The sequence below is a fragment of the Gymnogyps californianus genome, chromosome 4, assembly GCF_018139145.2.
Source record: "Gymnogyps californianus isolate 813 chromosome 4, ASM1813914v2, whole genome shotgun sequence".
Taxonomy (NCBI): Eukaryota; Metazoa; Chordata; class Aves; order Accipitriformes; family Cathartidae; genus Gymnogyps; species Gymnogyps californianus.
Genome location: NC_059474.1, coordinates 25,657,572 through 25,673,898, shown reverse-complemented (window position 1 = coordinate 25,673,898; position 16,327 = coordinate 25,657,572). Strand labels below are relative to the sequence as shown.

The 16,327-nt window shown below is 38.2% G+C and overlaps 1 protein-coding gene across 3 annotated transcripts in view; it reads right to left on the bottom strand.

Annotated features, from left to right (window-relative positions):
• Positions 1–16,327, bottom strand: part of TBC1D1 (TBC1 domain family member 1) — a 107,175-nt gene that overhangs the window by 23,528 nt on the left and 67,320 nt on the right. For 2 of the 3 annotated variants that reach the window (XM_050896124.1, XM_050896125.1), the window contains 2 exons: positions 14,664–14,803; positions 3,521–3,706 (listed from right to left, as the gene is read on the bottom strand). In XM_050896124.1, the coding sequence (XP_050752081.1) occupies positions 3,521–3,706; positions 14,664–14,803 (326 nt within the window). Of the gene's footprint in view, positions 1–3,520; positions 3,707–14,663; positions 14,804–15,963; positions 16,084–16,327 lie in introns of all 3 variants that reach the window. The other variant, XM_050896123.1, reaches the window with a different exon arrangement.

Below are 16,327 nucleotides of genomic sequence, written 5' to 3'. Positions count from 1 at the left end.
CGTCTATTCCTAAAAGGCATGAAATGCTGAAAGAAAATGCTATAAGGAAACCGAGACGAAGCTACAAAGAGAGCACTAAGGAGTGACGTAGACTGTGGCAAGTCTATGGACAATCTAACAAAATGGCTATTTCAGTTTTTTAACTGGGCTGTAAAGTGGCTGAGGACTCAACAAGCCTAGTTCCAGGACAAGAGTCCTGGGATATGGTCAGCAGCTCTCCACTTGCAAAAACGAGCAGAGCACAGGTTCAAAAGTCATAAAGGACTGAAAAGGTTCTATAGCATTGAACAAGAATTAAAAAATACTTCTCCTCAATAACACCCATCGAGCAAATTACAAATAACACGATTTGGAACCATGTTTATGAAATAGTGTATCATGAAGTGACCGTGATTTTTAATTAAGTTGCCATGATGTATTCACAGTACTTCATTGTTGCTGTAATGCTAACAAGATACTCTCATTCTGAGGACATTCTGCCATACATCATAAGCCTACTGCTACTTTTGATGATTTCACAGTACGAACTAAAAAAATCACACTCCTATGCATTACAGCCTTGAGACAATCGATATTAAAAGGATGTTATCTTTTGTTAGTTTAACTCTCCATTGTTTGTATGTTCAACTTCTTTATATAAACTTACTAAACAGGTAAAAATCACCTGAAATTTACAAGGCCCGTAATGACACTAAAATAGCCAACACACTAAGCTCATCTTGTTCTGAGATCTGTATCTGCAATTAAGGTTTTTTAGATTATCAAATTCTAAGAGTTGCAAAGGGTTAGCTGGTCCTGTACTCCCACTGGCTAAAACAAGATTCTAGATATTAAAAATGGAAAAAGAAAAGAACTGTTTAGATTTGGGAAGTGTCCACCTTACTTCCTTATCCTGTAGTTGCTTTCACATGTGAATGATTTCATTCAGTGAGGTTATTCGTGTGAGTTATGATGTTACCTTAGTGTTTGCAAGACCTAGACCTCATAGTATTTCATTTTGACATTTTCTAATTTAGTTTTTGACTTTTCACTTCAAAGTAGCATATTTCATTTTAAAACATGACTTTGGCTGCACGTGTAGGGACACATGCTTTACTCGTCCTGATACAGACAGCTGTAGCTTAATTTTACTCCTTAGGGTTTTTTTTTTTTTCCCCTCGTTTCTTACCGCTTTTGATTTTTCCCTGTAGATAATATTCAGTGTTTAACCATAGACCCATGTAAATACAAGCACTGATGGTTTTATTATAGCTGTGTGTCCACACTGAAAGTGATTCTGTGTATCTAAACTCTTTGTCAACTTCTTCACATTTTTTTCAGGTCAAATATAACATATTTATATATTAGAACATTAAAAAAACTTAAAACATAGGTGGCATTGTATGAAGAAAACTTAAAAATGGCATTTAAGTTTCAGCTTATATGAAAACAAACTCAGAGAAATCTTTCAATGTTCCATCTTTTGCAAACAAGTGTTTTCTGGTGCTTGGCAAATTTTCAGTCTTTTCAGACTTTTCTGCTTTATTCAGTCTTCTTATGCCACGTGCAAAAATGTGACAGTGGGAGTGACATGCAAAGATGCAGGAAAGAATATGCCTTTATCAACAAGCTTATTTAGATACTGACACTACCCAATTCCCAATATCACACTTAAGCATTATCAGTACAGATGCAATATACTGTACATCTAATTTTAATATTTTGTTCAGTATTAAACAGCAGTACTCTGAGAATTATTACTGCATGTAAAATATTTATTTTTACTTCCCAGAGACAAAAGCATCAGAACATGTGGCATTACATTACAAAGCTGTGCTTACTGCAGCATAGTCATCTGTTTTTTCAAGTAGTGTCTCACCATCTGAGCTCTTCATGCAGCAGCTACCTAGGACAACTTCCTTACTCCACAGTGCATACTGCACAGCCTGGGTCTTCAGTCATGCAACGCCTGTCTCATTCATTCACTAACTAGCTTTAGACATGCTTATCTTAGTCAATTTGTGATGGTTTTGCAATTGTTTCTTTTGGGCAGACAAAATTGGAGCATCTGATTAAACTTGTTAAAATTTTTATGGATATTGATGTCCGGCACTTGCCAAAAGCTTGACTGCTGGCTGTAGATTCAGGTAACTTGAATACAAGAGAATTTAAAAAAAAAATCAGGAGTATAAATATACAAAACAGAGAAGATTTATTTCTAAATGCTAGGTCCCATAAAAATTCCAAGTTACAGAACAACTTGATAGAAGCTCATTTATGACAGCACTGCTCTAAGCTGAAGATACCGTATAAATCATTGCTTTCGGTACCTCTTTCTCCAGATGATCTTGGCCCCTTAGCCAAGGGCATTGTATATTAGGTATCCATTGCCATATTTTATTTTACTGGATTAGCAAGTACATTTGCTGGGAACATGTCTGTCACCTGTGGGGTTCTTCGGAAATTCAGGTATCAGGTGTTCTTCAGATATCAGGGTTGAAATAGGAGAGCTATACTACCAGGAGCAAATAGCCTACAGGTGGGCTAAGTATTCTGGGAGGCCATATCCAATGTCCAAGAGAGGTGTTTTCTCCTTCCAGCCAGGAGTCTTAGCCCAAGTTTAAAGAAGGATTTCACATTTGGTATACTGACCTTTTCACACGGCTGGGCCCTTTCTCTACACAGTTCTTCCTGGAAGACAATCCTTCCTCAAGTTTACACAAAGGCAAAGAAGAATTGCCATTTTCATGCCAGGTACCTCACCCCTCGAGGATCCAGGTGCCTACTCCCTTCCTGAACATCTAAAATCAGCCAGATAAACATTTCTGCCCTCATCATTCATATTCTCAAAGGAGCAGCTCTCAAGGGCAATCACTTGTGATTCTGTATGCAGCTGCTACAATAAAATGTGTATTCTTAATCAGCTGCATTTTATGTGTAAAAACTGCCACCACAACAGATTTGTTGCAGCTACGCATTCATCCACAGAAAAATTTTGGTTAAGAACAACTGCAAATTCCAGTTTCCCAAGCTCCTTCTCATCACCCTTCTGACTGATCTAAGTCATTACTACTCTATACAAACCTTGTTTGCACAGTGTGTGTACTACTGCAGGCACCCATAGTTTCAAGTCCACAACCAGCTCCTTAAGAACTTCAACTTCAAGACTGGCTAAACAGAACGTTGCAATGATCAATACTTATACAATGACCTATGGATGCGAATGTAGAAAAGAATTCAGTTCATGATAGTGATTGTGCTGAATTCCTTGTCAGAGCTTCTAGACACCAGACTAAAAAAACCCAGCCATTGTAAAACTAAGAGAGCACCAATTAAGATCAAGTAAACAAATAATAAGGTGAAGTGATAAAAAAAAAAGTGTAAATTGTCACCTACACTAACGAGAGCCGAGGGAGATGCTGCTAAACTGATTTACCTGTATGTTCCTAAAATGTTTCATTAAGGCTTGGTCCAAACCACTGCCAAGGCCACAGAGCAAACCAAAGAGTGAACTTGTATTGTAATCAAGAACTTCACCAACCTTGTAATTTCTGGTTTTCTTTCTCCATTCTGAGGAGCAGTATCTGCTGAATAATGGCTTTCTTCCACAACTCACGAAGCTCACGGGGTGTCCGTTTCCTTTCTTCTTTCACTGGCCCAAAAGGGCCATCTTCACACACTGGTTCCAATGGGGATCTGGGTGGAAGTTCTCCCAATTCGGAGTAATCTTTGAAAGAGAGAAGCTGTTGTGAGCTACTTAGATTTCATGAACACGTGAATGAAGGGACACATTTTGAAAGATTGCATGTATATACAGACATACATATCTACATATATACATACATATATAGGAGGTAGCAATACCAAGCAAGGTTTCCCAAATGACCGTTTCAACCACATTTACAAGCTGCTTCTGAATAAGAATCATATGGGCCAAAGCCTGGACCATTTTTTTCCCATAACCTGATAAAAACATTGTACCATACACCAAGACCATGGCTCGCTAATTACAGCTTTACAAGCACAGAACTAAAAGGAAAAGGCAAGTTTGAGAAATTGCAGAAGTACAACCTACAGCTGAAACCTGGCATGATTCAAATAGCAGATCAAATCAAATATAGCACCCACATAATTTAAAGAATAATATCTAAACTGTATTTAACAAAGAAAACACACACCCTTAGCTGCACAAACACACCACCACCTAAGGCCATACAATGGGATGATTACCAGTTCTTAAAGTAAACATGCAGAAAGGGAGACAGGCACCTAAGACATGTTTGCTCTCACTTCTAATTTTTAACCATATCATAACCTTCTGCACTTTTTCTTTTGGCTTCAGCTGGTCTACCACAAAATGTATCTTTTTGTCAAGCATGCAAGGCAATACTAAGAAGACTGAAAACACTACAAAAGGAAGTGAATATTAAATAAATCTCAGGCAAATTGAAAAATCTTTTTTCTTTAGGGAAAGGGTAAACAACATTGTTTTTAATTAACTTCTCAACATAAGAAGTGTCAGTTCCTATACTTTGTTTTCTTAATGCCTGCTGTAGTATCACTCCATTTTATTCTTTTATACCGCTTCTCTGAAGGCTCAGTAGTCTTTGATATAACCTGTATCTAGAAGAAAAATTACTCAGTTCACCACCTTTAAAATGAACGCTCAAAACCACCCATCTCTTCCTACCAAATCCCAAATGGAAAGCCATCGCAACAGCACTTGTCCTTCAGCCAAACAGAAAGGCTGTGAAACGCCTCCCTGAGGACAAGATAACCAGTTATACATGCAAGAAAATGCTGTAAAGTCAGTGCAACAAAAACCATTCCCTGGACTCTCCAGCCAAGGACAAGTACACCTGTGCATGCTATTTTGAATAGCTCCTGGAGAAGGGGCATTCCTGAAACAAGTATTCTGATGGGAGCTCAGTGGTCCATATCTTCATCATTGCCTAGCATAGTGATAAAGATTTTGAATTAAACACACACACTATCTCACCTCTAAAAACTAACAAAATAGGAAGCTTTTCACCCCTTCAAATTCTGCTCAGAACGCTACCATATATTGACTCACACAGTTCATATGCAGCTATTCTTTTCTTGTTTGTTCAAAGGCACTCGTACAACTGAGCTCAGATGACTAAGTAAGAAAGGAAATGTTCACAGCTGTTGGCTTCTGCTTTTCTAAGTTTTGCCACTGTCAATCTTTTCCTCTCAAGGAGTCAGAGACAAATAGGGTAGGTCTAAATACCACCTGTTTCCTTATACAACATTTATTTGCTTGTTACCACAGTTAAATTCAAGGGCTAAAATATACATATAAAAATAAACGCAACATTTTCAGCTAGAAGAACAAATTAAACCTTTACAAACTTGCACTCTGGATAAAAGTGCGGATACCCACACTTCGGGCGTCTACAGCATTTCAGAGAACAACGAACTGCATGGGAATGAGAATTAGGCAAAGGACATATTTGTCACTAATGGAAATCATCATTTGTTGCAAAGAGAAGTAGGAAACACTGACAGATGCATTCAGAAATACAGCTGGTTATGAAAAATATCAATACAGTGAAGAAGTTATATTATATCCCTTAAAAGAAACTGGGAAACATTAATTTAATTTTTTTCTTTACAGGTAAATGGAAAGACTTCTGTGGGCTAAGACCTGCAATTACAAAAGAGGTTTAGGTAAATGTCATCAGGTAGAGAAGGAACACACACTTGATAATTCTCAACTTGTGTTGACAATGAAAGGAAAATTATTTTGATTTGATTGTTGTTTTTGATGCACATACTATACTGTCAACGATGTTCTGTACATTTTTATGTAGAATGACTACATATAGTAGCTTTCTTCCCATTTTTTCTTAGTGCATATTAAATAACATTATAAGGGAAATGCTTTTAAGGATAATGCTGGTAGAACTAGCTTAATTTGGTTGAATAAAATAATAAACTTAAAAAAATAAAAAGCCCGTCTTCAAGTATAGTTGTTCATTTCCTCTAAGGCTGCATTACATGCACAAAATAACATCGCCATAAGAAAGAGGAATTAATGAAAATGGTCACCAAACATCAATGCAAAAAGGAAAAGTGATCCAGATAGGAACACCCTTATCTGCTGTACGCTATCTGTAGTCTATTCACTTCTTGTTACGTTCTCACTGCATCCAATATAGAATGCACGTACATCTTGGGAGAAACAAATCTCTTCTCAGGCTACACATCCTCTCAGTGGTTTATGGATCTCTTTTAGAGTCAGATATGTATTCTGGTTTTATGTACGTATGCACGTATGTGTTAGAAAATATCAGACTATCTACAGAAATAGTTTATGGTTACCTACTTGCAAAAAAAACCAGGCTGGCAAAACACATGCAAGGAAATGGATTAAACACATTGCATTCCTAAAGCAAGAATGAACATATCCAACGCCTAGAATCTTCCTGTCTTTAATGCACACATTCTACTTTTTCAGTGTGAATTTTGTGGATTGGTCTTCAAGTACCAACTTAATAGAGATCACCTTCTAATTTATCAGAGATGTTACTCATCGTCCTCCAGTGATCAAACTGTGGCAACACCTGAACCACTGCAAAGCATTAATTACTCAAGACCATGGTCCTGCTTCCATTTAGGCTGAAAATTTCATATCTATTAGACTAACCTGATAAGATCAGTATTCACTAAAAGAAATTTAACTCACAATGCTTAAGGCTATAAAAGAAAACAGAAAAGTTACAAAATTCTATAGGCTGAACAATTATGATCATCAACCCTACCTCTGATTCCTCTGTGGAAGAGTCCTAGGCTTGATTTTGCCTTCCAAATGGCAGCTCCTTTTCTATCCTTTCTTTCTTCTTATTACTTGTGGACATCTAACAGAAAGTCTGAAGTCTACTCTGATAAAGTGCAACACGTTCACAACCTGCCTTCCCTCCCACCTCCGTGCTGGCACGTGGCAGGATGTATAGAAACCATAACGAACCTGTTTAACTGCTCAAGTGGCCTGTCTAAAGTTTGCAGAGTTGCATCAGCTGTTTGGCTGGTAAAGGAGGGGGGAGAGGTGGAATGTGCAGGTAATCCCTCAAAGTAAAGTAAAAAACCAGACATTTGGTAAGTCAGCACTAACCCATGTCCATGAATATACATCAAGGAGATTGACAGACATGCCATCTGGCTTTTCAGATCCAGAACAGACAAGAGTAGAAATATTTTAACAAGAAACTGAGTATTTCATTATTATGCACAAGCGATCTGGACGATAGCAGAGAAAGCAAAGATAAACAGTAGAGCAATTCAACTGAACATAACCGGGAGCTCACATTCCACTGAATCAAACTGCCATGTGTTAAAATCCAAGTAATGTGCAGCCTTCAAAACTTTTATGAGATTAGTAAGTACACTTAAGCAGGATCTGAACTCTTCAGCACAAACTGAAAGACCGCTTCCCTGTTCATCTGCCAACCTCGCCAGCTTTTGTTGACTCCTATTCCATGTTTGACCTTTACTCCTTTCAAATATGTTGCTCCCTTCCCTGCAGCTTCCATATAAAATTCTACCTCCATACACGGTACTTCTACAAGCCTACCACACTTCTACTCTTAAAGGTTCAGGATTGGGCAAGTTGACTCGATAACTATTATTATATTTTATCAACACACAAGTTATTTTCCATTTGAAGTTCATACTTGGGCTACCCTTCAGAATTACTCTTCTGTGCAACACACTTCTACAAGTCTGTGGGTCCAAACTAAGTATTCCTCAAGAAACAGTGTACTTCACTGGGAAAGCCACCAGCCTTCCTGTGCTTGTGAGAACTTCTGCAAGGTAATGAACTGCAGATGAAACTGCTCATGAAGCAGATGGAAATGTTGCACAAATGTACTAATGCATCCATACGTACCTCAAAAACACTGCTCTGATGCTCCCACCACTTAAACTACCCAAGAAAGGACAAGGCCAATAGGAACAATGGACTGAGATGGAATTTGTACAGCAGATCCATTCATTTATACTCAGCTCTTTGGCTTCACGTGGCAGTGCTTCAATCCTAAGATGCAGTGCATCCCTACACTCCAAAAGGATCAACAAATGCATTACACAAAACTCTTGTGCAAAGATGAGACACAAAACAAAGTACAAAAGATTATGAAGTAATTTACTTCATATTTAGTATATTACTACCAGGGACCACACTAAAGAAAGTTTGTGAATGAAAAGCTGGTGAATGACTGCAGTAGTGATTAAAACAGACAACATTTGACTGGTAGTGATATGAACAGGAAATTTCATTAGCTCCAGAAGAAGCTACAATGAATATAAAGCATTTGCTGGGACCTGTGGGAGAACATTAAAGTATTCCAACAGTTAGTTATTAAAACATTGCCTTAAACCTTATTTTTTAGGAAATTTCGTTTGTAATTGACTAGAAAAAAATTTAATTGGTCAATAGTTTCTTATTCAATCAATCTCAGTATTAAACAAGGCTTTCCAAAAACAAGAAGGAAAAAAGGAAACCCAGTAAGAGAAACCACACACACAAAACAGCAACAGAAGTGACAAACCCACCTAAAAGCCTAAATTTTAAAAACATTCTTTCAGAAGCACTTAGTCTAACCAACCTCAAATACCAAAAACAAGATAACAAGATTCATCTTTGACTAGAAACTGCAACACTTCATGTAGAAAAAAGGGCTTGTTTTATTTTTATAGCAAGCTAATAGGGAGGAGGCTCAAATATAATGCATTACCACCATCCTCACTATGGAGTTGTTTACACATGGCGCTCTAAACGCAGTGTTTACTAGTCACATCTGCTCTCCAGGGTTAAGAAGTCAGGCAAGATATGGTGAGAATGTGGATGGAAGAATTCCATTGAGCATTTTATTTTCTGCATTACACTATTTTTCTTTGTTGCATTTTAAACATTACAAAATTAAGCTTAGCAAACAAACAAGAGAATCTTCACAGTCATATAAGATTAAATTGCCCAAAAGAAAGGAGTTTCACAACATCCTTAGTTAGTTCTCCTCAGATCCTCCATTCAGGTAGTGCAACATGATACAAAATTAAAGAGGAACTACAAACTTCTATAACCAAGGATATAATATTCCTATTATTTTACGGAGATGTCTGGAATATTTGACTTCATAACCAAATGTGGTAACATGACCAGGAGCCTTCTGTTACCAGAAAGCTTCAGATATGGAATCACAAGAAACAACAAGTTCTTCTAGTCTGACATACAACTTAAGGCAATGGCTGAATGAGGAATTCTTGAAAAATTGTGTCTTTCAATACAGTTGTTTAAAATCAGCTCTGAGAGATGCTTTAGAGTTTGATTTTTCTTTTAAAGCCAAGAGCTTCTTAAAAAGTAATCACTACCTCCAAATTCACCCCATTTACTAATATTACCAAGCCCTGAGAAACAAATGCCCTGATATTTCAATGGGCACAGAAGCTGTATGTGGTACTTACTGCTTATAGCCAGGCTCCTATGCTGCAAATCAAGATTATGAGCATGTATTTGCACTGAGAGGGACAGAACTGAGTAATCAATTCTAACCAACTGGCTTTATTACAGCATTTACAAAACTAGTCATTAAGTTAATTAATAATCATTTTGTCACTAAAAAAGAACCATTAAAACAGTATTGGAGGACACATTACAAATAATTTACACCACATAAACATTCTAAGTACAGAATGCTAAAGCAACAGTTTACAGTATTTGCAATACTACTACAAAATGATTTTTAAAATATTTTTGCTTAAATAATGGAAGAGATACAACCCTCACCACAAAGCACATAAACAGATAAGTAGGTGCTAACTACAACTGGTTTTAAGAATAACAGTTCTTCAAATCCAAACTTTTCTTCAGCACTTAGGATTTAACAGTTTGCTACCTCTATCTCTCAGAGACTGAAACCGAATTAATTTTAATGAACCGATCAAGTTTTTTTTCCTGTACAGAGATACTTGTACTTTCTAAAAGAACTTTTTTTCTGCAAGTCAAGCTGTAAAATACTATGTAGTTGTTCTGGCTAAAGTTCCCTTTTTTTCATCTGAATCTATTTTCTGAGTACTGCTAAGCAATACCAAGCATCTCATTCCTCTGAATTGCAATTTCTTTCACTGTTCAACATGAAACTCCACGCCACTGCCCACCTTAAAACAAATCACCCATTCTCCAACCTAAAACTGACACAGCTGTTATAAAAATCTTGCTGTCTACTGCCAACACACCTCCCGCAGCAAGAAAGCTCACGACAAGCACCATTACTTTCCCACCATTTACTTCAGAAAACTATTCATATCCCCTTTAAATCTAGCACTTGACTTTACTCTGCTGGGAGTTTCTGACAATCTGCAAAACAGTTCTCCCACTATGACCAATTCTGAACAGTCAATATGTGAAAATTGTAGTGAAAATAGTCCACTTCACAGAGATTTGTAGATGCTGAATAAAAGTATGCAAATATCCTGCTGCACTGCAGTGCAAGGTGAAGTTTCATGATCACTCTGCACTGATCTAAGTGTGTCCTGCTCCTGAGCAGCGTAAGAGCACCCACCCTCAGCTTCCAGACATGTGTCCCTACCTGCCTCCTTGTGCCTACTCTAGTGCTTGTATAATACTGTGAGTGGGACTAGAAAACGGATCCAGCTGAAAACTAATCACCTTTTTTGAGTGAGCCCATGCTTCAGCTGGTTTAAAATGATCACCAAGTTGTTCCCTTCACCTTTTTACCAGTGAAGACAGAGAACTAGGAAGTCCTAAACCATTTGCATAGCCACAGAATGTGGCTCTTGTTAGAGAGACTCTACGGAAGTATGAAGATCTGGCTGCAAGTAGGGTGGGCAGGTATAAAGGTAAAAATCAAAGAACTGAAGAAACACTTTTATTACTTAGAATGTTTAAGACAGTGAGTGGGAGAGCTAGAGTGAATTTTGTGTACTCATATATAGAAAACAGGCCAAAAAAGCTTTAGAAAAAAAGCTTAATGAAAACCTTCTTTCAAAAGAAATATAGTAACAGATCAAAGCGTGATCCATTTTGTAAGTGACCTGTGCTCCTCTTTTTCCATCTCTCCACTTCGCAGGATATAACACTCATTCCACCCTCACAAATAAAGAAAAATATCAGAGGACCAGACACTGTGTTTCAAGGTGGCGGTGAGAGAAACGCTGCCCCCCAGTGCTCCACACCACCCACAGCAGCACAACCATTCCATGGGAAGCGCCAAACAGCAGGAGATGAGATTGGACATTTGAACTGTAGCTTGCTACGATAGAATTAGCATAATTCAACCCTGCAAACCTCCAGCTACCAGCTGGAAAGCCATAAAAATCTCTACAGATCATTTCACCTATGCAGAAATTCCTTTCTAGATCTCCGAACTGGAGATCAGCCTCATCTTCAGGCTCACCAGAGATCACCTGGCTGTCCTGCCAGGCAGCAAATTGCATAATGCTTCTCTGATGTGCTTCATCGTAAAGTTATATACAGAAGCAGAAGAAAATAGCAGGGAAAGGGGAAAGTGGCAGCACCCACAAGCAGGAGGTGGCTGGAGGAGGGCCTGCACATGGGACATTGCGCCCATAACAACCAAAATAATGGTTTCCTGTACCCGAGGCTTTCTGTTGTCTCGGAGCGCTCACCTTGCCTGAGCATGGCTGGATTGAGTCCAGTCATCAGGCAAGGCAGATATCTCAACTGGCAAGAAAAAATGGCTTTCTAGTGTATCTATTTGCAATATTTTTTTTTTTAACTCTACTCATTTAGGACTCTTTTTCATTTTAGTCCTGAACTAGTAAGAAATGAACACCCTCCTTCACGTGCAGTAAAACCCTCCTTTTAAATAACAGTGTCTGCAAAACAAACAGTGTGCTCTCTGCCTGGTAATACACAATGCAACCACCAAAGCACAGCCAGCAATCATTTTTCTACAGCTGAGCTACAGGAAATGAAGTTTTAGCTCAAACTACTTATGAGCACCTCCTAAAGAAGTAAAGGATCCAGAAGTGCAATATGTGCTCAAAGTGCTGTCAGCTTCATGTGGGAACTCAGGACACTAGACATCTCTCAAGTTCAGAATCTCATAAGATTAAGCTCAAAATTTCTGTAAAAGCTATAAATCTATGTACCAGTTGTCTGGGTTTTCTTTTTTTCCTGTTTTTAAACTTTTAGTAAAAACACCTTCATATCCTGCTGTGTTAACCACACAGAGAGTGGCAATGAACATGATGCATCTTGAGATTCAGCTCACCACTTGCCTATACAAGTGGAATCACAAATGTCAGGATCTAGATCTTTCTGTATGTATAAAGCTTAAAGTTGTCTCTATTTCTTGTAACATCTTACACATGCATGTTTACTGATTACAACCCAAAGAAGTTATAGCCACAGAGCAGTTTCATTTTGTTGACAGTGCCTGCCCACACGTGGTCAAAGCAACATGTAGTTCAGGCATACTGGTGGATTTTATGCTTAATACAAAGTTTAGTAAAGCAGCCTATGCTAAAGCTTGAAAAACTTTATCATCTCTGACTCACAGAGATCTGGGTCTCTTGGTTGGCTGACTTACTAACTTTTAAAAAATCTCTATCCTTTTTCCTTACTGCTCTCCTGCAGAGTACCCTGGAGTGGTGTGTGGGCTATTGCACTTGAATGGACAAACTGGTCAGTGGAGTCACAGTCTATAAAGGGAAACTCATGAAGAGAGGGAAACAAGGGAACATTCATGCTTACTTTTGCAGAACATGACAAAACACATTATCTTTTAAAACCTTCTTTGCCCTCTGTCCAATTTGGCTGAAATTGATCTTTTGGTGATACATTAGCTGTTTGCATAAATTCTGTTTCCAAAGGAAATCAGTCTAAAAAGAGCGAGAAAGACTTTAAAAAAAAATAAAAAAAGGGACGTACAGGTAACTTACCAAATCAATAAACCCCACTGCTTCTCCTTGAGAGAATATGAAAGAAAGAGGAACAAGATGACGAATGATAGCTAGGTACATTTACTTTGGAACTACAGAGGTTACTCAGTTAACTGTGGTGGTGAGTCCAATGTAAGATCATTTGTACAGCAGCTCTCTTAAAGGCTACAGAGACTGGATCATGAGTGAGTATCCTTTACTGCCAGAAATGTTGCGGGCGGTGCATGAAAATCCAAATGGAAAAACCCAATACTTGTTATAAATAATTAAAAAACCCACCCCTAACTCTGAGTTTTCTCCCTCTGTTCATAAACTGAATACATACATTGGAACAAAAACAGAAAAAGAAAACAAGAGTGAAGAAAAAAGCCAGATATTTTAAATTGCTCCTCCTATTAATAGCACTTCCTGTTTTCCATTTTGGCCACACTTGTTTCTCCAACTATTCTGCTTATCCAGCTGTAGGTTGTTAAGATTGTATCTTGCAGCTATTATGTCTCAGAGGAAATGCTTGGATAGGCGATTTAGGGGGTTTTTTCCTATTTAATATGGGAAGGGTTTGTCGCTTTCAAAAACAAGAAAGACTATTTCCAGTCACAAAAAGATGCATCAAACCTGCAAAAACAGTAGCTTCACAGAACAGCTGAGGTTGAACAGCTCCTTCATATGCCTTGAAGTACAGGAGAGCATTTCACGTGTACGTTTACACAACATGCTCTTGAGATCACTTCATTTTGAAGTACACCAAATTTGAGAGGCAACTATGCCCATATACAGCTTACCCCATCGTCAGTCAAATTACATTGCAAGCAATGCATTAATGACAGAAACACTTTTGTTATGTGCTGTGTCCAGTTAATCAAGGTCTCTCTTTAAGATGCAAGAAAAATGTCTCAGTGACATTAAGATGGTTACTTTTTACTACATTTACTATAATGTACTGTTCCCTCTGGTTCTCTTATACTTTTTCTTATTTCTTATACAATGGCCTTGGAGATCAGTCAGAAGGTAGAGCTTGCAGAGCTCAAGCTGTGAAATTCAAACTTTAGTGAGCCAGAGACCACTATCTACAGACGCAAGCTTCTCTGAGGCATTCTTGGCCTCAGCATGTGCTGTACTATCTGGCTCACGTAAAGTGAGATGCATAAAATGATGCACCTGCATGCTCGTGTGCAGTGATTTTTTTCTAGTCTGTGGTTCTTTAACTCTACAGAATTTCAGGAAATAAATATGAGAACAGTGGATAACTATGGCTCAAGTGGCAAATGTTACAGACTGGAGCAGCATACATACGGTCAAATTCAGTCTGATATGAAGTACACACTACAGAACTCAACTGAGGTCATAAAAGAAATTTAATGCCTTCTGCTAGGCCTGGATTTTTCTAGTCCATAGTTCTATACTCCAGCATGGAAAGATGAAATAGAAGCATCACCTTTTCTTCAGAGCAATACTTGGTGATACATTTTTTTCCCCGAACTCATTAAAACAATACACATAAAAATAATTTCTTCTCTGGTTAGTTCATTTGACACAATCGGAACTATGTTACATACAAAGCTGAAAAATAAAAACTCAACAGCTGATGAGCTTGGCATGACCAAAACGTAGGTGGGAAACTGCAAAGACAGTACAAACAGACCACCAGGCAAATATGTCCCCTCAGTAGACAAAATGATCCACACTTCAGACTACATCCACTAACAATGTTCATGGGAGCAAATAAACACAGACTTTACCATCATATCGGCTGGGAGAATCACATGCTTTCTGAGGGGTTGCCACTCGCAGGAATATCTGTTGCCTCCATGAATGCCGTCGAGTCCTTACAGGGCTGTCCGCACCAATGGCCTGCTGGCTGTGTTTGGATTCGTAGTCGCTAAAATTCCAGAACACAGAATGGCTTGTGAGTAGGTTACCTGAATCTGCTAGTAACAGTGACACAGTCTTCAGTGAATACAATAACACAAACCATCAACTAAGGAGTGCAGTGTGCTGTGCACATGCTGGGTCAAGCTCTTAGTGTTAGGTAGGCGAAGCTTGCTTTATGGCAGCAGGCTTATACAAGGCTGCAAACATCACTTAGGTTCACCAAAAGGGGCTGGCAGCTCTGCAATCTGCTTTCTCCAGTTTTAATTAATTTTCAGCTTTCTTTGCAGCAGTGTATTAAACACAACGTGTTAAAGACACATACACCACAATGTATCTTTACCATTCTGCTGTTTAAATGCCATCCACAAAATCTAGCAATTATTCATAGGAGACACAAAGAACCGCTAATGCCTTTTATCAGCATACATCAAGGAGCTTTATAAACACCAACTAAACTTCCAACCTTCTGTGAACCGGGTATGTAATATATTTCTTCACAACACAGACTTGGAGCAAAACTTTTAACCTTTGTGTTCACAAGTCACTATCTGAAATAAGCAACAAACTTTGGAACAGTGTCCAGGAACCTTGGACGTTACTCCTTTGATGTAACCCACAAACTACATACAGAGGTTTTTATTCAGAATAGTGAACAACAATGGTGTTTTCCTATTAAAAATCCCACTAATAACTTTCACCTGTTACATCTTTAAACTATTCATTGCTTTATTCCAGCCATTGGCTAAATGGTTGCATGAAGCTGACAGGGATAAATGAACTTCAGATAGCTCTGGCAGCAACAGGGAGGAGCATTTTACAGGTCACCCTCTCCTTCCAATTTGAGGACACTGACATTGCTTAGGATGAACCATGTATATTCTCTTAACTGAAAACTGCTAATGCAGTCCTTTGGCAGGAATAATCACAAAAGTACATAGATGGAAGTTGCATAACCGTTACAACATCTAAATGGCTAAGTTCTGCAGTCTTAACAGGAGAGGAGTCTGGGACAGCTCCATCCTTTTGACAGCAATCACATGCAGAATACATGCAAGTGAACTGTTGCACAAATCAGGTTTTGCAAGTGTGAGAAGCATTTGAAATATTTGAGACAAAGAAACCTTTGAAAATACAGTTTTACCTCCAGGCTTTAAGAGAGAACCCTACCTTGTTGTGCTTCTAAAGTCAGAGGTGTTATTTTCATCTACAGGAGCCAGAAATTTTAAGAAATTTGGCACAGAAGAGGAAGAATGAAGCTTTTTCCTTAAGGCAGTACGGTAGGAGATGCTGAGAGTGCAGTTGGGAAAAGTAGAGTTTAGAACAAAGAAGTATAAATCCACAGAATAAAAATACATACTGCTAAGCTTCAAACAAAAAGCAGCTAAATCCTGAAGGCCTGAATATCAAGGAAACCAAAGTAAAAACTGAAACTGCTAACAAAGTGCTACTTTGAAATACATATTTGTTTGGGCAAACTAAAATGTTCCAATATAAATAAATGTACTTCCAGTAAAGTTATTATTCTTTGCTA